This window comes from Triturus cristatus, chromosome 6 (assembly GCF_964204655.1).
Source record: "Triturus cristatus chromosome 6, aTriCri1.1, whole genome shotgun sequence".
Lineage (NCBI taxonomy): Eukaryota > Metazoa > Chordata > Amphibia > Caudata > Salamandridae > Triturus > Triturus cristatus.
Window position 1 is genome coordinate 422,770,823 of NC_140589.1, and position 20,751 is coordinate 422,791,573.

The 20,751-nt window shown below is 48.1% G+C and overlaps 1 protein-coding gene across 5 annotated transcripts in view; it reads left to right on the plus strand.

Moving 5' to 3' along the window:
- Positions 1 to 20,751, plus strand: part of MCPH1 (microcephalin 1) — a 1,335,298-nt gene that overhangs the window by 126,172 nt on the left and 1,188,375 nt on the right. For all 5 annotated transcript variants that reach the window (XM_085610826.1, XM_085610823.1, XM_085610822.1 and 2 more), the window contains exon 5: positions 20,417 to 20,531. In XM_085610826.1, the coding sequence (XP_085466952.1) occupies positions 20,417 to 20,531 (115 nt within the window). The remainder of the gene's footprint in view (positions 1 to 20,416; positions 20,532 to 20,751) is intronic.

Below are 20,751 nucleotides of genomic sequence, written 5' to 3' on the forward strand. Positions count from 1 at the left end.
GCCATGACCTTCCTGTAAGGCCCTAGTGCATAACAGGGCAGGGGGATTAAAACTATCTCTAAGTCAGAGGTGCAAGAGAGGTGCAGAAAGAGGTAAGAGAGGTACAGAAAGAAGCAAGTGAAGTGCAGAAAGAAGCAACAGAGGTGCAGAAAGACGCGCAAGAGGTGCAGAAACAAGCAAGAGAAGTGCTGAAAGAGGCAAGGGAATTGCTGGAAGAAGCAACAGAGGTGTAGAAAGAAGCAAGAGTAATGTATAAATAACCAACAGAGGTGCAAAGAGAGGCAAGAAGGGTACAGAAAGGTAGGAGAGGTGCACAAACAGGCAAGATAGTTACAGAAAGTCAGGAGGAGTGGAGAAAGAAGGAAGAGAAGTGTAGAAAGAGGCAAGAGAATTGCTGAAAGAAGCAACAGAGGTGTAGAAAGCAACAGAGGTGTAGAAAGAAGCAAGTGAGGTGCACAAAGAGGCAAGCGAGGTACAGAAAGAGGCAGGAGGGGTACAGAAAGAATGAAAAGAAATGCAGAAAAAAGCAACCAAGGTGCGGAAAGGGGCAAGTGAGGTGCAGAAAGAGGCAAGTGAGGTGCAGAAAGAGGCAAGTGAGGTGCAGAAAGAGGCAAGTGAGGTGCAGAAAGAGGCAAGTGGGATGCAGAAAAAGGAAGAAGGGTGCAGAAAGACGCAGAGGTGCAGAAAGACAAGAGAAGTGCAGAAAGACAACGGGGGTGCAGAAAGAGACAACGGGGGTGCAGAAAGACGACGGGGTTGCCGAAAGAGACGACGGGGTTGCCGAAAGAGACGACGGGGTTGCCGAAAGAGACGACGGGGTTGCCGAAAGAGACGACGGGGTTGCCGAAAGAGACGACGGGGTTGCCGAAAGAGACGACGGGGTTGCCGAAAGAGACGACGGGGTTGCCGAAAGAGACGACGGGGTTGCCGAAAGAGACGACGGGGTTGCCGAAAGAGACGACGGGGTTGCCGAAAGAGACGACGGGGTTGCCGAAAGAGACGACGGGGGTGCCGAAAGAAGCAATAGAAGTGCAGAAAGAAGCAAGAGAGGCGGAGAAAGAAGCAAGAGAGGCGGAGAAAGAAGCGAGAGGTGGAGAAAGGCAATAGAAGTGCAGAAAGAAGCAACAGAGTTGCAGAAAGAGGCAAGACGGGTGCTGAAAGAGGAGAGAGAACTGCAGAAAGAAGCAAAAGAGGTGCACAAAGAGGCAGGAGGGGTGCACAAAGAGGCAGAAGGGGTGCACAAAGAGGCAGAGAAGGTGAAGAAAGGGGGAACAGGGGTGCAAAAAGAGGCAAGAGGTGCAGAAAGAAGAAAGGGGTGCAGAAACAAGCAAGTGAGGTGAAGAAAGAGGCAGGAAAGGTGCAGAAAGAGTTAAAAGGTGCAGAAAGAGGCAAGAAAGGTGCAGAGAAAGGCAGGAAAGGCGCAGAAAGAGGTAACCGGTGCAAAAAGAGGCAAGAGAGGTGCAGAAAGATGCAAGAGGGGTGCAGAAACAAGCAAGTGAGGTGCAGAAAGAGGCAACAGAGGTGCAGAAACAGGCAGGAAAGAGGGAACGGGTGCATAAAGAGGCAAGAGAGATACAGAAATTTGCAAAAGTGCAGAAAGAAGCAAGCGCAGTGCAGAAAGAACCAACAGAGGTGCAGAAAGAGACCAGAGAAGTGCAGAAATAAGCAAAAGAAGTGCAGAAAGAGGCAAGGGAAGTGCAGAAAGAAGTGAGGTGCAGAAAGAGGCAACAGAGGTGCAGAAAGAAGCAAGAGGGGTGCAGAAAGAAGCAAGAGGGGTGCAGAAAGAACCAAGAGATGTGCAGAATGAGGCAAGAGAGTTGCAAAAAGAGGCAAAAGGGGTGCAGACAGAAATAGGTAGGAGAAGTGCACAAAGAGGCAAGAGGGGTACAGAAAGAGGCAGGGGGTGCAGAAACAGGCAGGAAAGAGGGACCAGGAGTGCAAAAAGAGATGAGATGTGCAGAAAGAAGGGAGAGGGGTGCAGAAACAAGCAAGTGAGGTGCAGAAAGAGGCAACAGGTGCAGAAACAGGTAGGAAAGGTGCAGAAAGAGGTAACTGGTGCAGAAAGAAGCAAAAGAGGTTCAGAAAGAAGCAAGAGAGGTGCAGAAAGAGGGGAAAGAAGTAAAAGAGGTGCAGAAAGAGGCAAGAGGGATGCAGAAAGAGGAGAGAGCAGTGCAGAAAGAACCAAGAGATGTGCAGAAGGAGGCAAGAGAGGTGCAAAAAGAGGCAAGAGGAGAACAGAAAGAGGCAAGAGGGGTGCAGGAGGAAGCAAGAGAAGTGCAGAAAGAAGTAACAGGTGCTGAAAAAGGCAAGAAAGGTGCACAAAAGGGGCGTGGCCAACTGCAGACGGGAATGGCCGCAGGGTAGCTCAGCTCCGCTGCGCCACTCTCGAAACCATCCGTCAAACTGCATCCGCCCTGGCAAAAATCTACTCATGAGGGGCGAGGGTCAGCTACTGGTGAGGGATCTCACTGCGGATGAAGTTTGGGCACTCTTGGACGGAGCCGAGGGACACCATATCCGGCTCGGACAGCAGGGGCTGAGCAGCAGTACGGTGACGCCTTCCTGACGCGGGACCTCAGCGCGAGATTGCGGCTACTGATCGCGCAGCTATTGAGTGCGAGCGGCGCTGCCACCCCCAGGTAAGTGTTTAGTGAGTGTTGCCTGGAACACCGCCTACGGAAGTCTCGGAGGGGTGTGAGTGTGGCCCTGCGACGGGCCGGGACAGATCCCCCGCTCCGTAAGGATCGTGACTCTGACATCGAAGCGGCCTAACTCTGTGCCTCCTCCCCTCGCAATTGACCTCTCCCAGCGGGCCTAATGAACTACGAATAACATCCAGTGTGCTGGGGAGGCTGCAGGGTAACCGCTCACCAGTGAGAGAGCCTCCCCTTGGCACCGTACAGAACACCGAAGACATATAAATTCAGGCAAAGTGCACAGGGGCCACGGGGAGCCGCAGCCCCAGAATAGGACCGGTGCTGGATTTACCCCTCCCGTAGGAATTGCCTGAGGTGACGTTGATGTCTCTGGGCCCATGCTTGCCGTCCATTGGGGGACACCAACAACTGCCCACTTCTGACCCATGAGTGCCCGGGGACTCAGTAGTGAGCAATAGCAGAACTTTTGCAGCGAGTCTGCTTCTCTAGGCCACACCCCGGGTGGTTACTCCTATCGGACTCGGGCCACTCCATCCGGCAGGCTCCGCCATGCTGGGAATAGAGGGACTGTATTCGGCTCTGGGCCTGCTGCACCGTCCTGAGCCCCGGGGGGTGCCTGAGGAACATTCTGAAACCCGTGTGCATCCCCTCGGCTCCAAAGGAGGTGGCATTGGTTAAATGTCTGAGGCTGCACCCGCCAAACCAGACAGGCCGGATGGAGGAATTCACCGCAGGCGGCGGCGAGTAGTGGGTGTAGCTGGATATCCCACTACTACCCCCTGCGAAAGTCAGCATGGTAACAGGCCGCAGTGGTCGCACTAGGACACAGACCAAATTAGACAAGTTTGCATGGCAAAAGCAGCAGGGGGACGACCATGGGACGGCGGGGACCCACGCGGAAGCAACCGAACCTACGAATACAGATATCCTTGCAGTGATCACAGCAGTACGTACCTCTCTAGAGACTAGGATTGACACGGTTGCCACAGAGGTGACCCTGATAATGGAGGACATGAGGCGAATGGCGGAGCGCGTAAGCACTGCTGAGGCTACTACGGCTACACTTGGGAATGATACCACTCTCCTAAAAAAGCAAGTCACTGAACTACGCACTTCTCATGGTGCCATGGCCCAACAACTGGACGATTACGAAGGTAGGATGCGGCGTAACAATGTCCGCATTATTGGAATTCCGGAGCGGGCGGAAGGTCAGGCTGCGGATCTCTTTGTAGAGGAACTCATATTGAAACAACTTCAGCCACGCGGACTAAGTGCTTCTCCGTCGAGCAGGCCCATCGGGTTCCTGAGGGGAGGCCGAAGCCGGGATCCCCCCTGACTGCATTTGGACCGCATATTTACTTATCGTGACGTGATGTGATCCTCCAGACCGCCCGAGCGGCTCCCCTATTGACAATCGAAAACAGCCGGATCACGTTCTTTCCGGACTTCACATTGAGGGTCCAGAGGCAACAGCGTAGTTTCTTGGAAGTGAAACGTGCCCTTCAAGATCAGGAGATTAAATACGCCATGCTGTTTCCAGCTAAACTGTGTTGAAGCGGAAGGTAAGACCTGGTTTTTGACGAGGCCGGAGGACACCTGGCACTGGCTCGAGGGCTGGCGGACTGTTGGCAAGCGACAGAACAGGCCCCCGTCTGCAAGAGCTGGATAAGTCGACTGGCGGCAGCAGCAGCGCTCCCCTCCACACTCTGATTTGGACTCCCAGGGACCCGTTGGGTGACTATAAATATTGAACTGGGATTATAGACTGATTGTTTGCCCATTGACTCTTCCTTTTCAATATATTTCAAAGTGACTTCGTTGGTGTTAAGCTGGACACTCGTGCCTACTCAGGGTCGATGAGGACCCCACAGTTTTGTGCATTTGACACCATGATTTAGAAATAGTCTTGTTTCAAATTGCAATTCGTGCCCTGAACCTATTATGTTCCTAATCGTTATGCCCATTGGGCCTACCGGCCAGGGCGGTTGCTTTGATTTTGCGTGTAATGTGTGTTGGGAGTGGGGTGGCTCACGTTCCCGAAGTTGATGAGGGTGGGCGACAGGTACTCCGCAAGTTGTGGGGGGGCAGGCGTTTTTTGGCTGGCTATGCAGTGGGGCAGGGTAGGGGTTCCAGTTTGGAGGGGGGGTTTGTTTAATGTGTATTTTTGGTTACTCGCATTGGTGCAACATACCTCAGGACACTATATTGTCATACATTCTCCTACAGTATCTTGTATATGTGGTCATTTCTGGCGATACCTACAGCGTCTGGTTGATATGTGTCGGGACGGGAAGGGGGCTCCCTCTTATCCCTTCTGGACGAATCCGTCCAAATCTATGATCTCTTTATCGCAAATGTTTGATGGCATCTGGTTCGGTACTTAAAGTGGCCACTTGGTATGTAAATGGGCTGGGGGACAAGATTAAACGGGGCATTGTTCTATTTTATGTCAAAAGGCAAGAACTTGATCTGGTTTTGTTGCAGGAGACTCACATGGTTGGAAATTCCTGTATGGGCCCTGAATAGGAATGGGTACACTATGGTGGTGCATTCTGGGTTTACATCGGGTTCCAGGGGAGTGGGAGTTCTTCCCTGAAAGGGTTGCCCATATATAATCCATAATACATGGACAGACACTCTGGGCAGGTATTTAGCGGTCACGGGCATACGGGAAGGACGCACGTTAAACATTGTCTCCGTTTATGCCCCCCCAGGACTACAACACTTGACACTACGGGACGTTGGGACGCTTCTATTGGAACTATCCATGGGAATATTGCTATTAGGGGGTGACTTTAATTTTACAATGGATGGCTCTAGGGATCGCCCTCCCACTGAGAAGACCCGACACAGGGCTCACAGCTCCAGGAATTTGCCAACGCCCTGGGTATTGTAGATATATGGAGGTGGCTGAACCCTGCACACACACTTACTACATCTTCCAATCAGGCGCACATGGAAGTCAGTCCCGCATTGATTATTTGTTCACTCATGCTCAGGACATCCATACCTTTAAAGGAGCCCACTGTTTGGCTCGAGGGATCTCGGATCCTTCGCCTCTTGTGACAAACTTTGGCCAGTCGCGACCCAGGCAACCTGGAACTATTAACATTCAGCCATGGGTTCTTAAAATCCTGCACATTAGAGATGCCCTCTTTCAGGACACCAACTATTATTTTGAAGAGAATGTGGGATCGGTGTACTTGGCAGTGACACTCTGGGGGGCTTACGGAGCAGTAATCAAGGGCAAGGCGCTTTCATAGATGGTGGGACACCGTACCGAATGCTCCTGTAGGGTGGTCGAAATAGAAACGGACATCCTAGCCCTGGAGGCTGACCTGTCACTGTCCCCTGATCCCACTAAACAACACTCCCTCAAAATTAAGCGACAAGATTATAGACAGCTCCTTCTGGAGGAAGCCACGATGCGTTCCTTGAGTACTAGACATCTAATTTATGAACAGGGCGAGCGCACAGGTAAGCTCTTGCCCTGGCTGGAATGCAAGGAGCAGGCGCCAATATGGGTCCACACTATTGCTGACTCCGATAAGGTCCTCCATACCGATTCCGAATATATTTGCCTCATATTTACAGGGTCCCCGATGACTCTCAGGCCTCACTGTCGGCTGATCTCCTTGCCACAATCAATGTGGCGTGCCTTTCCCCACAAGATAGGGAAGTCCTGGAGGCAGACATCACTGCGACGGAGATTTAAAAAGCCATAATGGGGGTACGATCTGGTAAAGCGATGGGACCCAACGGGCTTCCCATTGAGCTCTTCAAACCTATGTCTGCTAAATTGGCATCTCACCTCCTGAGCCTCTATAACGGATGCTACCAGTCAGGACTCCTTCCTACGGAAATACGCACTGCAGCCATAGTGGTTGTGCACAAACCCAACAAGCTGGCGGAAGAATGCAAATCGTACCGACCAATCTCCCTCCTTACAGTAGAGGCCAAAATCCTCGCTAAGCTCCTGGCTACACGACTTCTCCCATATATCACTGAGTTAATACACCTGGACCAATCCGGCTTTATGCCGGGTAGAAACACCACCAGAAATCTACGGAGGGTGCACGGGGCCCTGGGGAGAATTGATACTATTGAAGAGGAAGCAATCCTGTTATCCCTTGACGCCACAATGGCGTTTGATACCATTGACTGGAACTTGCTCTTTGCTGTGTTGAGCCGCGTCGGATTTGACCCTAAACTGATTGGCTGGATTCGGCTACTTTACACACAACCAACTGCATACGTCACTGTCAATAATCATCTTTCTTCCACTTTCCCCCTTCATCGGGGTACCAGGCAGGGTTGCCCGCTCTCCCTGCTTCTTTTTGCTCTGGTATTGGAGTCTCTTGCGGTGTGGATAAGGGGAGACCCAGAGGTGTGGGGATTCAAATTAATACACGAACATGAGGACCGCATTTCCCTATACGCGGACGATATTCTCCTCTACCTAACGTCCCCCGCCCGTTCGCTGCGGAGAGTGCTCCATATATTCCATATCTTTGGAGCACATTCTGGATATCGGATAAATTGGTCCAAATCCCAGATGTACGCACTGTGGGGCGAGCCCTAGGGGTTATGAAATACCCGTGGCCCCTCAGGGCTTCCGGTACCTGGGTGTGTTCATGACCATAGACGCTAAACTGTTTCGATCGGAATCTACTGGAGCCCCGCCAACATTTTAAATCGGATGCTAGTCACTGGCGTATGCTCCCTCTGACTCTTTTGGGACGAGCATCCCTGTTTAAGATGCTTGCTCTCCCGCGTTTTCTCTATGCTCTCCAGAATGCTCCGTACCCGAACCCAGAATCATATTTTGCCCAAATCGACAGTGTGGTACGAGGTTTACTATGGGAAGACAGTCCACCTCTGGTCGCCATGAACAAACTCACCATGGGATGGTATGACGGGGGGATAGGACTGCCTGATATATGGCTTTACTATCAGGCATCCCAACTGACGGCAATTAATAATTGGGTGTTCGGCCCACACGACGACCCCAACATCCGCACTGACCACTAGCTCATGGGTAAAATGGGATAGAATAGGGCATTGTATACCAACCCCCGCAGGCTCCACTTGACAGGTCCCGCAGCCCGTACTGTTGAAATATGGCACAGAGTTACGAAGAGACTGGGTTGGCACATTCGCTTAACGTAAGCAACTCCGTTATGGGAACCAGATATCCTGGGTGGTCTCAGCCGCTGCCCGGGATTCGATAAGTGGGACACTATTGGGATCTCTACAGTGGGAGACTTGTGGGTAAAAGGGAAACTGGCTACATTTCCTGACCTCCAGACTAAATACCATCTCGCGCCCTTTGAGATGTTTAGATATCTTCAAATCCGGCACGCTGTCTCTGCGGCCTTACCGAAGGGAACCCCTCTCTCAGATTCATCTCCTCTCGAGGATCGGTTATTACTGGATCCCATGGAACGTAAGGCTATCTCCCTCACATATAAAAAACTGGTAAACAATCATATGGATCCCATGCGTAAAGTACGCACAAAATAGGAATTTGACTTTGGGGGGGGGGGGGGGGGGGCACAGACGACGACAACTGGAGGGACGCCCTTGCCTCTCCTCAAGAGGTAGCAATCCCAATGCGTCTTCGCCTTGTACAGCTTAAAATACTACATTGTGTATATTTTGATGCTCAATTACTTTCCGCCTGAAGAGACGACTAGATCCGCTCTGTCTTCGTTGCTGCAACCAAGTTGAGACTTTCCAACATATACTTTGGGAATGACCGCATGTACAAACCTATTGGGAAAGGGTGACACTCCAACTGGCCAAAACATGTGATAAGCCCCTGCATCCCTCTCCTAAACTCTGCCTCCTCAACATATGGGACGCGACCGACCTCTCACAGATGGAACAAGATTGGGCCGCAATGGGGTGGATGATTGCTAAACGTAATATTGCACAGAAATGGGGGAAGGACACAAGTCCGTTAGTATCAGACTGGGCTAAGGATATGGACGGAGCCATGATAGCTGAAAAAAAGGTTTTCAAAGGCCAGGGATGTCCCGGGAAATGTGATCATAAATGGGGGAAATGGAACAAATACCGAGGGGAAATCTGTGTATCCCCAACAGTGGAAATGCGACGAGAGAAACAAGAGTTAATGGCCCGCATTATGAATGACACCGGGCCCCTCATCTCAGAGGTATGACACATGGATAACTGCGTGACCCCAATATAGCACTACGGTATGGGGGGAAATTTTCCGGTTCCAACATATGCGCTGGATATACTGGGGACCCCCCGGAGGTAGCAAATGTATGACATACTTTGTATACTATATGTATTTAGACGATGCCAATGTCTTATTTTCAATTATGGACATGTCAATACAATTGTATGTTATTTGCACCGATGCTCTTTCTTATTAATAAAAAAGTTACTAAAAAATAAAAAAGGTGTAGAAAGAGGCAAGAGAAGTGCAGAAAGAAGCAAGAGAAGTGTAGAAACCGGCAGGAAAGTGCAGAAATGAGGCAAGAGGGATACAGAAACTTGGAAAATAGGTGCAGAAAGAAGCAAGAGCAGTGCAGAAAGAACCTGCAGAGGTGCAGAAAGAGGCAAGAGGGGTGCAGAAAGAGGCAAAAGGGGTGCACTAAGAGGCAAAAGGGGTGCACTAAGAGGCAAAAGGGGTGCAGAAAGACGCAAGAGGTGCAGAAAGACGCAAGAGAGGTGCAGAAAGAGGCAAGAGAGGTGCCGAAAGAGGCAAGAGAGGTGCAGAAAGAGGCAAGAGAGGTGCAGAAAGAGGCAAGAGAGGTGCAGAAAAGCAAGAGAAGCACAGAAAACAGAGTGAGGTTCAGAAATAGATGAGAAGAGCAGAAAGTAGCAAGTGGGGTATAGAAAGAGGCAAGATAAGTACAGAAAGAGGCAAGGGAAGTGCAGAAAGAGGCACTTGAGCTGCAGAAAGATGCAAGAGAGGTGCAGAAAGGCAATAGAATTGCTGAAAGAAGCAACAGGTGCAGAAAGATGCAAGAGAAGTGCAGAAACAGGAAAGGTGCAGAAAGAGGCGAGAGGGATAAAGACATTTGCAAAAGACGTGCTGAAAGAGACGAGAAGGGTGCAGAAAGAGGGAACTAGGGTGAAGAAAGAAGGAACTAGGGTGCATAAAGAAGGAACCAGGGTGCAGAAAGAGGCAAGAGGGGTACAGAGTCGAGAGAGGTGCAGAAAGGAGAAGAGATTTGCAGAAAGAGGCAAGAGAAGTGCAGAAAAAGAAAGAAATGTGCAGAAAGAAGCAACAGAAATGCAAAAAGAGGCAAGAGAGGCGCAGAAGGAAGCACACCATTAGTACCAATGTAACACCCACATTTAGCAATAAGTTGTAGGTTTGCAAAGGACCTTCCACCACGCTGTAACACTTGTCGCTGCATTTTTACGTTTGAGCTGGAAACCAGGCTTTTTTTGTTCAAGTCTGCAGATTAGGGAGCAGTTGATGGATTATGTGGCTAAAACGGAAAATGTATAATTGTGCAAAAGTCGGTGCAACCAAACAGTCGCATAATTCCAGTGGCCCTGCTCATACCTCTGACTAGGTCCACAAGTGCTCCTCAGTGATTCCTTCTTTTTTTTTTTTTTGCCTCACTGAGTACATAGTTGAGCTTCTATGGAAACGAGGAAGACTAAACCTGAGGTTACCACTCCACAACAAAGACTACCATAACACATAATCCCACTCTACATAATTCCTACACACTAAATACCACATACCTTCTATCCACATAATTTCACTGCACAATTTACCACATAATTCCACTACACACAATGTACATCTACTCCATTCCAAAAAACATTAGGAAAACTTTTACATTTACAACACCAACGTGGCCTCCGAAGACGTTTTAGCAATCCCACTATGTGAGACTTACTGGAGGTAACGGGAGAGTCAGTTGGCCCCCAAGGACAACCTTGGGGCCAACTACCCCTCCTATTACTTCTAGTAAGTCCCACACAGCAGGATTGCTAAGTTCTCATAGCAGGCGACTTCCCCTTTGCCCACCACTCTGCAAATGCGCTCCCTGGCGTGCTCTTGGATGGGGATTAAAGACCCTTCGCTGTTCAGGGTTCTAAGGGCCAACTAGCCTACCTCTTAACTCCAGTAAGACCCACACAGTGGGATTGCTGAGAGGTGGACACAGGCCACGCTCCCTTCCTATACCACTCTACAAATGCGCCTTCTGGCGTGTTCTAAGTTGTGGTATTAATCCCCCTACATTCCTGAGGGTCCCTGGGGGCCAACTAGCCCATCGGGTACCTCCAGTAAGTCCCAAACAGCTGGATTGCTGAGTGGTCTGAGACCACGCCCCCTTTTTACACCACTCTGCAAACGCGGCTCCTTTCGCACTGCTGATCTGATCGGGGATGAAGTCCACTTGTGTCCTCAGGACACGAGGACCTCATCGCCTCACCAGCAGTGTACCAAAAGGTGCGTTTGCAGAGTCGTGTAAAAAGGGGCACAGCCTCGGCCCACCTCTGCAATCCAGCTGTGTGGCGCTTATTGGAGGTACCTGGTGGGCTAGTTGGCCCCCAGGGACCCTCGGTATTCAAGGGAACTTAATTTCCCAACTTAGAACGCGCCAGGGGGCGAGTTTGCAGAGTGATGCAGGGAGGGGGACGGAACCTCGGGCGAGATGCCGGCTTTTTATATCTTTTTAGAAGGGGGATCTGTGGCCCCCCTTCTTTCAGACCCCATCCCCCAGGGCCTGCCACATTTGGAGGGGGCCGCGCAGCCCCCCCTCCCGAGGCCCTGGGGACCCCATTCCCTGGGACATGACCACAAAATATTTTTTTTTTATATTTTGATGGAAGGGGGCCACGTGGCCCCCCTCCTGAGGCATTAATCAGCCCCGGGCACCCCATACCCCGGGGCATTGCCTCTTCTTTTTTTTTATTCCGGAGGGGGGCTGCGTGGCCCCCCTCCCCTGGGGCCTGGCCTCCTAGATGGGGACCGTGGGGGGGCCCCACTGCCCCCACGGTCCCTGCCGGCTCTCCGCCTCCTGCGGGAGCCAACATTGCTTTTGGCAAAGGGGAGCTGCTGACATGCAGCTCCCCTTGCCCAGAAGCAGTCTGCTTTGCTTCGTTGTTGCGAGAGCAGGTTTCCTACTCTCGCCTCAACGAAGCAAAGCAGGAGTTTGCTATGACAGCAATGTCCCGGGGTGGGCACCCCGCAACATTGCAGGAGCCGGACTTGGTGGGGGTGGCGGTCCCCAGGGCCATAGAGGGCTCCTGGAAGGGGGCTGTGCGGACCCTCTCCCAGCATTTTTAAAGCCCTGGGAGGTGGTGGTCCCTGGGGCCCAGGGGTGTGCAACGGACCCCCATATTTAAATAATTAGTGCCCCGGGGAGGTGGTGGTCCCTGGGGCAGGAGCCCCCCCACTCTTTTTTTTTTTTTATTATTTTAATTTAAGCCCTGGGGAGATGGCGGTCCCCTACTTGGGGGGGGTCGCGAGGCCCCCCACCCATATTGATGAATGCCCCGGGGAGGTGGCGGACCCCGGGGCAACGTGTGGAGGGGCAGGAGCCCCCCACACATTTTTTAGAAGCCCTGTGGAGGTGGTAGTACCCGGGGGCTGCGGGGGGATGCGTGCCCCTTGCACATAATGAATAAAGCCCCGGGGAGGTGGCGGTCCCTGGGGCTTCGCGGGCCCCTGCTGATTAACTGCACACTGCCCCCGGGACCTGGCCCACCCGGGGGCTTATACAAAACTAAGCGCCTTTTTTTGGCCCTGGGGGAGCAGGCCTAGGGGGTCAGGGTGTTTCTACCCTGCCCCCTTCTTCTTTTTTAACCTTTTTTCCACTGTTTCTTTGTGACTCAGTTACTGAGTCACAAGATGGCTGCCAACACATTCTGGTTTGGAGTGTTGGCAGCCAATCAGAATTGAGCTCGTGCTCGGGAGGGTTCGCGAACCCTCCTCGGTGCTCAGATATCGATATTGTAATTTTTTTAATTTCTTAGCAACTACTGAACGCCTCATTAGTTTTAAAAATTTTGCGAAGAGTCGTCAAACGGCGCCAAAAATATTAGCAAAAGAAAAAACGCTTTTTGAATAGAAACAAGGTCCTACATATATTATTAGGTCTCGCCTGAGACAGCGCTTTAGCGCTGCTCTGGCGAGACTTATAGTAAGCGAGATTTGGAAGTGCAAACAGTGGCTTTTCAGGCCTCCAAATACAGTGCATGTGCGTCGGCCGGGCGTGCGCACCATTTGGAGGCCTGAAAGCACTCGTTTGCTTTCACTTTCGCGGCCGCACGGCCGCTTTGATGTGATCGCGATCGCGATTACTTTCACACATGCACATACCCTACCAATAAGTCAATAACACTTAGCGAAAACAGCCACAGAAGAAAGACTACAAGCCCTAACCATTCACTCATCTGAAAAGAAAAGCCCTCCACGAGCTGGTTACATCTAGGTTGTAGTTTAGATATTCATGACATTCTTGCAGGACAGGCTTGCAAGCATTGGGCTCCGGATTGCGTCTTCCTCTCTCCAGTGTTAACAAAAGCGTGTTTGAAAAGCCTTCCCCTAGCAGCAACCCCGTGTTACCTGGCAACAGCATGAGACACCGCTCGCTGGCCAAAGGCAGAGCATTAAGGGAACCTCGCTAATCGGAATGCTTTAAAAGTGAATATTTTGACATTAGCCCTAAATTGAATGCGGAAGCTGCGGTGTCTCCTAAGTGGCAGACAGTGCTGTTGCACTTTGTTAGCCTTCAGAAGCTTTGCATTAGCGCCGAACTTTCCTTCCCTCTGCAGCGAGACCCTGCAGCCAGCAGCTATATTCAGGCTGCTGCTATGACAACTGTCCCGAGGCAAATGTCAGGTCAGCTCCCAGCGCACGTATATGGGCTGTAATTGCTTTGTCAGAGACCTAATAACTGCTCCCCTCTGCGCCCGGAAATGCTGAGATCACTGCTGCTGAAATTACGTAATGAGGAGGATTTCTGTGCACTTCACACCGACCGAAACAAAACAAGCATTTGCAATGCAATAGGTCTCGCATTTATAGGAGTTTGAGCTATTGGCATTGTAAATGACAATGCTTTTTATTTAAGTTTTTTTTTTTAAAAACATAAATAAAAGGCACTGTCATTTAGAATGCCAATAGCTCAAACTCGTATAACTGCGAGACCTATTGCATTGCAAATGCTTTTTTTTATTACCTACTGGCGGTCGCCAGTAGGTAGTTATAGTTAGGACCTTGTTTCTATTCAAAAAAGCATTTTCTCTTTTGCCAATATCTTTGGTGCTGTTTGACGTATCTTCTAATGGCCCACTCACTTCAACTGCTGTGTTGAATGTTTTGGGGTGAATTGTTAAGTGGGGCCCGAGAAAAAGGGGGTGGTCCCAATACGTGTTTTTAAAACCAGATGCAGCAGCGAATCAAGCATTGCATGAGCGAAATTGCTAACTAGATGACTTTGAATTGTCTCCAGTTAAATCGCGACAAATCCGAGATTGTAGTGTTTGGAAAAGCATGCAAACTGTGGTCACCTGATTGGTGGCCTTCCGATCTCGGTCCTGCTCCCTTTCCTAAGCAGAACTTAGGAGTAAAAATTGATCAGGAGTTCTCTATGAAAGAGCAGGTCAACACAACATGTGGCAAGTGCTTTGCCACATTGAAACTGCTAAAAAAGGTTTCCCCTTGGCTACCTTTCACCTCCAGGAAAATGTTATTCCAGGCACTGATTATAAATCACCTGGATAATGGCAATGCATTGTTGGCGGCTGCTGATTCTTCGTTGGTGGCCAAACTGCAGGTGTTGCAAAACACCGCTGCCAGATTAATTTGCAATATGCCAGCCCGGTCACCTTCAGCTCCGATCTTAAAAACTCTGCACTGGTTGCAACATGTAATTTTTAAACTTTGTTGCCTAACTCGCAAGGCTTTGTATCAGGGCAGTGCACCTGCTATAAAAATTGAAGATTTATCGTTTCACCAGACAGCTAATATCTTCAAATAAGCTTTGTTACAGATCCCCCACATATGTACTGTTCAATTTGGGGACTGGTCTTTTTCCCATTTAGCGCCGTTTCATTGGAATGCCCTCCCTCTGCATATCCATTCTTGTTCCAATTTCAACAATTTTAAAGCCCTGCTGAAAACATGGTTATTCTAGAATTCCTTTTCTTGGTCAGTTGCAGCGTAGCGCTGAGAAATTCCTACGGGGATGAATCACGTGGGATACCAAGTAATTAGAACATGCAAGATGGAAACAGCAAGGATATATGATTTTGTGCATCAGAAATGTTTCAAGAGCAGCCACACATGCAAACTCAAAAGGATTATTTCGCAGTAGTCTTTGCCTCAGAGTTTGATATAATTGCAAGGCAACCCAAAGAGGGAAGGAGGATGTAGAAATTCCTTGCATGAGGGAGCTCCAACACAGAAGTAAACCATTTACAAACACCTTTTGACCACATCACTCTGTGGAGGATGACTGAGGTTTATCTCGAAGCAAAAGAAGGCCACAAATGGCTGCAAGGCTGATAGTGACACACATCTCACTGGAAGCTACAAAGGAAGGTGGAAAGCCAGAGTTGTATGGTTACAGAAAACATATATTTTTTTATTCTGTCTTTTGCATCAGCTTCTTTTTCTCTTCTAGTAATGGGGTTGAAGGGAAAGCTGTTATTCCTTGCTTGCTACCGTATGCTATCTCTATAGCCCTTTCCTTTCACCTGCCATACCAAGAGAGTAACAGGGGCTTTACCAGAAAACAGAAGCCCCTCTCTGTTAGGAAGGTGTTCTGGATCTACCCTTTCCTTTGCCAGGGTCTAAATTAAGGAGCAATTTATTATGACAAAAATTCCTATCTTGTGGGAGGAACTTGGGCCCAACAGGCATGGTCCACGCAGCACACGGAAGAGGCAGGTGACTGGCAGTCGTGGAACACTAGCTGATCAGGTCTATAATATAACTTACTGTTTGTGAAGAAGGTATTCCACATGGCTTTCCAGGTACCAGTATTCTAATCCGGAAGCTAATGTGCATTGTGCATCGTGTTGTTACTCTGAGCATTTAACTATGTGGGCTAATGTTTATAGATCCCAGTTATAAGGAAAACAGTTAAGAAAATAGTGGTTGTTTTTAAACGAGTAAAAATCTATGAATATGGAAAAAATGTCAAAGGGAAGCCATCCAGAGAACCACCTCCTCCACAACAGATGCATTCTTGTCTGCAGCGGGCAACTGATGGCCCTGAAGAAAGAGCACTTGGTGCAGCTTTCCATCAGTGTTCTGTATCTCAAAACAGCAGTATTCACAGTGAAGTCAGTTTAAACCTCTGAAGCAAACTAACTTTTATGAACCGATAAAACGACAAATGCTTGTGTTATGGACACATGTATTCACTAAGTGATGCTTTGGGAAATGCTCTCTTGATAGACTAGGAATGATTGGCAATTTTCATTTCAGAGACATCTGTAGGCAATCAAAAGGATCAATGATTCACACAATGATCCTAGTAGAACTGATGATTTAATTCATTTTTTAATTTCTTCCAGTGTTTTTCCTGTCTTGGTCTAATGTCACCATTTTTACAGGGTGATGAAGTAGACTAAATTATTCATTCAGAAGGAAAGGATACATTTATGACCACAAAATCACGCCATTATGACATTGTTCCCTAAATTCTCGAAATTTCAGTTTTTGAACGGGTTATAGACCAAGGGATATCAACAATTGATTGTGAAATACATATTTACCCATACAGAATGTTGCATATTCATTTACTAAAGTGCCCATAGCAGAACTAGTAGCATACGAGGAAATCACTATAGTATACTTCCCTGTTCAGGGTTGTAGTGGTGCACTTGATGCCCATACTTAAACACCTGGTTGACTGATGTCAAAACGACTTGTATAAGTCCAGTGGGACCAAGAACACGTTTTCAGCGCTTAGGAACTTTCCCTGTGGTAAAACAATAAGCTGTTGGTGTGATCTGACAACACCATAACTATGATCTGGCATTTAACTTGGCTTTCCCTGGAAGGTGACCCACGTGTTTGTATAGAACATGCAGTGCATTGAGAGAAGAGGGTTAACGATAACTTCCCTGCAATCTTTTCTACCCTTCATCTCAAATTGCTGCATCTATAATGAGGACTGACTCTTCGTCTTCAGCGGTGACATTCCTCCTGAAGTGGTCAGACTCGTTTGGTTATACACATCTTCATCCTGCTCATCTCCAGAGTTGTACTCCAGCTTCACAACATCAAGACCTACCAGATAATCCAGATTACACCCTTCTTCCAGGGAAAGGTTGGGTGGCAACCGGAATGTCCACTGTAGCATTTCCTAAAGAGTGGCTGTTGTAAATAGTAATATAGCGTTGGACATAATTGCATATGAAGATTTAGATTGTTCCCAGAAAAATATTGCTATTCACAAGATGATCTGAGAATGCATATTCGTACCCAATTTAGAAATACATTTCTCTGTTTTGCCCATTGTATTCTGCAGAGGCATATTGCTGTTAAATGTTTCCTATATCACAATTTGTCGTTTGCATCATTTGTAATCAGTTTTTCTTTCTGTTTAATTCACCCTGTTTGATCTGACCAAATTTGGCATCTCCGATAAGTCCGTTAGTATAATTTGGAATATCACTTGCTTTAACTTTGTATTGGTCTCATTTGTTTGAATATCTTAGAAGACCCTATCCAGCGAGAGACCTAGAAGTTATTCTCTCACAGTGGGAGCATAAACCATTTGACTCAGTTGCCTCCAGTGACATAAAACTGGTGACTTAGTAAACTGTATTTTTGGTAGCCATCATTTCTGCTTGCTGAGTGAGCAAGCATCAACTTCTGTTGTCTAAGAGTCTGATTGCTGTTACACAAAGAATATGAGTAAATCCCTTTTACTTTTATACAATCCTGTCTGAAGTGTCTTTCAACAGTGAGCTCTTCCAAAGTTTTTTCTGATTTATTCATGACTTAAATCAGCCCTGTTTCCTTGGAACAGACTTCTAAAGCCATAATCACTGGTGCTGTCTATGTATTTGTTAGTCTCAGAGGCTTATCTCCGCCCAGTGTAAATGATGTACCTTCTGAAAGGGCATGATAGTCATGACTCCTGTTTTCCTTAATCATTATGCCTTTAATGTAAGCTCTAGATCCGATACTTAGGTCAGCCAGTCCGTTTAATAATCTGGTATGGGCTTCATGTTAGCTGTTAACTTCCAATATGTTCGGTATTGGTTTGTTGTTTGACTAGGGTATGAGCCCAAGTCAGACAGAAACCACAATCCTAGTCAGGGTAAGAAGGAGGCTAACCCTAACTTAACCTGTGCTCACCCTCTGATAGCTTGGCACAGAGCAGTAAGACTTAACTTAGAGGCAGTGTGTTAAGTATTTGTGCAACACTTCAAACCGCGAAACCACCACACAAAATGATTTTACACCAGGTTAGATAAATGGAACTTAATTTAATAAATAAACCGAGACCAAGGCTCCAAAAATCCAATAGTTAGAACTTGAGATGTGAATTTTTAAAGAATGAACTGCAATAAGCACCTACTAGGGATTTCTGGTCACGCAGACCAGGACAAAGTCAAAAGTTAAGGCCGACCACGGTGGAGTGCGGCCCAGATACAGGGACCCATTGTAGCCCACTGAACAAAAGTATCTTGATCCTGGCTGAGTCAATGGCAAAGATGCGTGTCGCAGCCGAATGAATGTGACCGTGTCGATCCAGTCAGTCGGGGCAATGTGCCAGTCCGGATCCGCGATGAATCGGTTATGCGTTGGCTCCGATGAGTGCAGACCTGCGATGCGAAGATTCATCGTCGAGGATGCCTGCGAAAGAAATCCAGAGACCTTGTGCAGTGGTGGTTCCGAAGGCGATGCCTTGGGGCCAATCCATGCAGCAGAGGCGGGGCACAGGTTTTGGTCATGCAACAGGAGCAATTTGCTGGTTCCAATACATACAACAGTAGCAATGCCTTGTTTCTGATCCCTGCTGCAGTGCCGATGTTCCAGTTCGACAGAGGATGCGTGAGGTTTGCTGAAGCAAGCACCTTGGGCCTCACTTCCAAGGGTCCAGGACTGGGGTGGCACCAATTGGCGGGGCAGACTCACAGATGGTAGAGTCCAGGTGCAGAAGCATGTACGTTTGAAGTCTTTAATGTTCCTGAGACTTTGGTTCAGGAGGCCAGCAGCTAGACCTTGTAGTCACTGGGTTCAAGTGATGCAGGTCCAGTCCTTCACGCTCAGGCAGGGGGGCAGCAGGTAGCAGAGCAAAGTAGGAGTCCAGCAAAGCAGCAGTCCAGCAGAGTGGAAGAACCTCAGCAGCACAGCATTCCCTCTTCCTGGCAGAGTCTTCACAGGTCCAGAAGTGTACTAAAGTGGTGGTGCCAGAGGTCCAGTACTTGTGCCCGGTTGTGCCTTTGAAGTCGCCCCACTTCAGAGACATGTCTTTGAAGTGCACAGACCTATTCAGGTGTAAGTGAGCCTGGGTCCAGCTTCTCCTTCCCATCCTATGAGGTTGGCCTCGTCACACCTAAGCTCCCATTGTGTGCGGCTGTCTAGGAGTAATACACAAACCACAGGTGTCACCCTCCCCAGACTTGTATAAAAGACAGGCAGCAGTCACCAAATGGCTAAAGTAAGAAAATGCCAACTTTCTAATTTAAAATTTGACTTCACCATGAGTTATTTTAAATTGTGATTCCAGAGACGCCAAAGTTGGAAAGTCTATATCTTCACAATATGGAATTACACTTTAAACATGTAATAAGGTAATCACTATGCTAGCCTATGGGAGAGATTGGCCTTGCAGTAGTGAACAATTAATTTGAGTTTTTCACTACTAGGTCATGTAGAACTTAAAAGTACATGTCCTGCCTTTTAAATACATTGCACCCTGCCCTCTGGGTTGTCCAGGGCTTACCTCTGTGGTGCCTTATATGAACAAAAAGTGAAGGTTTGGGCCTGGCAATCGTTTTATCTTGCCAGGTCACAATGGCTATTTAAACTGCACACACAGGCTCTGCAATGGCAGGCCTTAGTCATGGTTAGAGGGCTACACATGTGGGTGGCACAAGTATTGCAGGCCCACTAGTAGCTTTTAATTTGCAAGCCCTGGGCACATGTAGTGCACTTTACAAGGGACATGTAAGACCATTAAATATGCCAATTGGGGATGAGCCAATATTACATTGTTTGGTGGAGAGAGCTCAAGCACTTTAGCACTGGTTAGCAGCGGTAAAGTGCACAGAGTCCTAAAGTCAGCAGAAACGAGGTCCAAAAAAAGTTGGGGGCATGAACACCCTACGGCTGTCACATCTTACACAGTGTTTCTCATTCTTGAGTACCTTTGCATGTGTAGGGAGTTACGGAGACTGGACACGCTAGTGATTCACCATAGTTATTAGTACTTTGTCCCTCACCTCCACCATCTTGTTTATATAATGCACAACCATCCTAGCATTGTCTGCCAATGTAGTGGCTCATCCTGTGACAAAAGAGCGGCAACTAAAGGGGAAGCCAGGGTGGCAGGCTGCACTCACTGGGTTTCCAGATGCTTTAGCAAAGACTGTGTGTCTGTCCAGTCCAGAGATTGGCACGCCTTTCATAGAAAGAAGTGTATGGATAAAGGACTACGATTAGAAGACTAAATGTACTGATCGTGATGTCTTTGCCTGGCTTGCATACCATCTCCAGTTATTATGGTAACAATGATAACCATGATAAATGACTCTTGTTGGATTTTTTCCATGTTGTATTGTAGCATAAATGTATGCAGCCAAAGGACTTTATAGAAAAAACGCCAGAAACTGATCGAAGGATGCAAAGAAAATTTGACAAAATGGCGAAAGAGCTGGATGTACAGAAAGCAACTGCTGGTAAGTTGCAAAACCTACATTTTAGGCATTGTTTAGCAATTATAGTATGCTAAAATAAAGTATCAAAAACTTGTATCGCTTGATATTTTGATTTGCAAATGAGTGAGAATATATTCTTGTGCAATCATGGTGTAATGGTGAAAAAGATGATGTTCATTTTAAATGCAATCACAACTTTATATGTTTGTGCAAAACTTATTTCAAATAATGTTTTGTTACC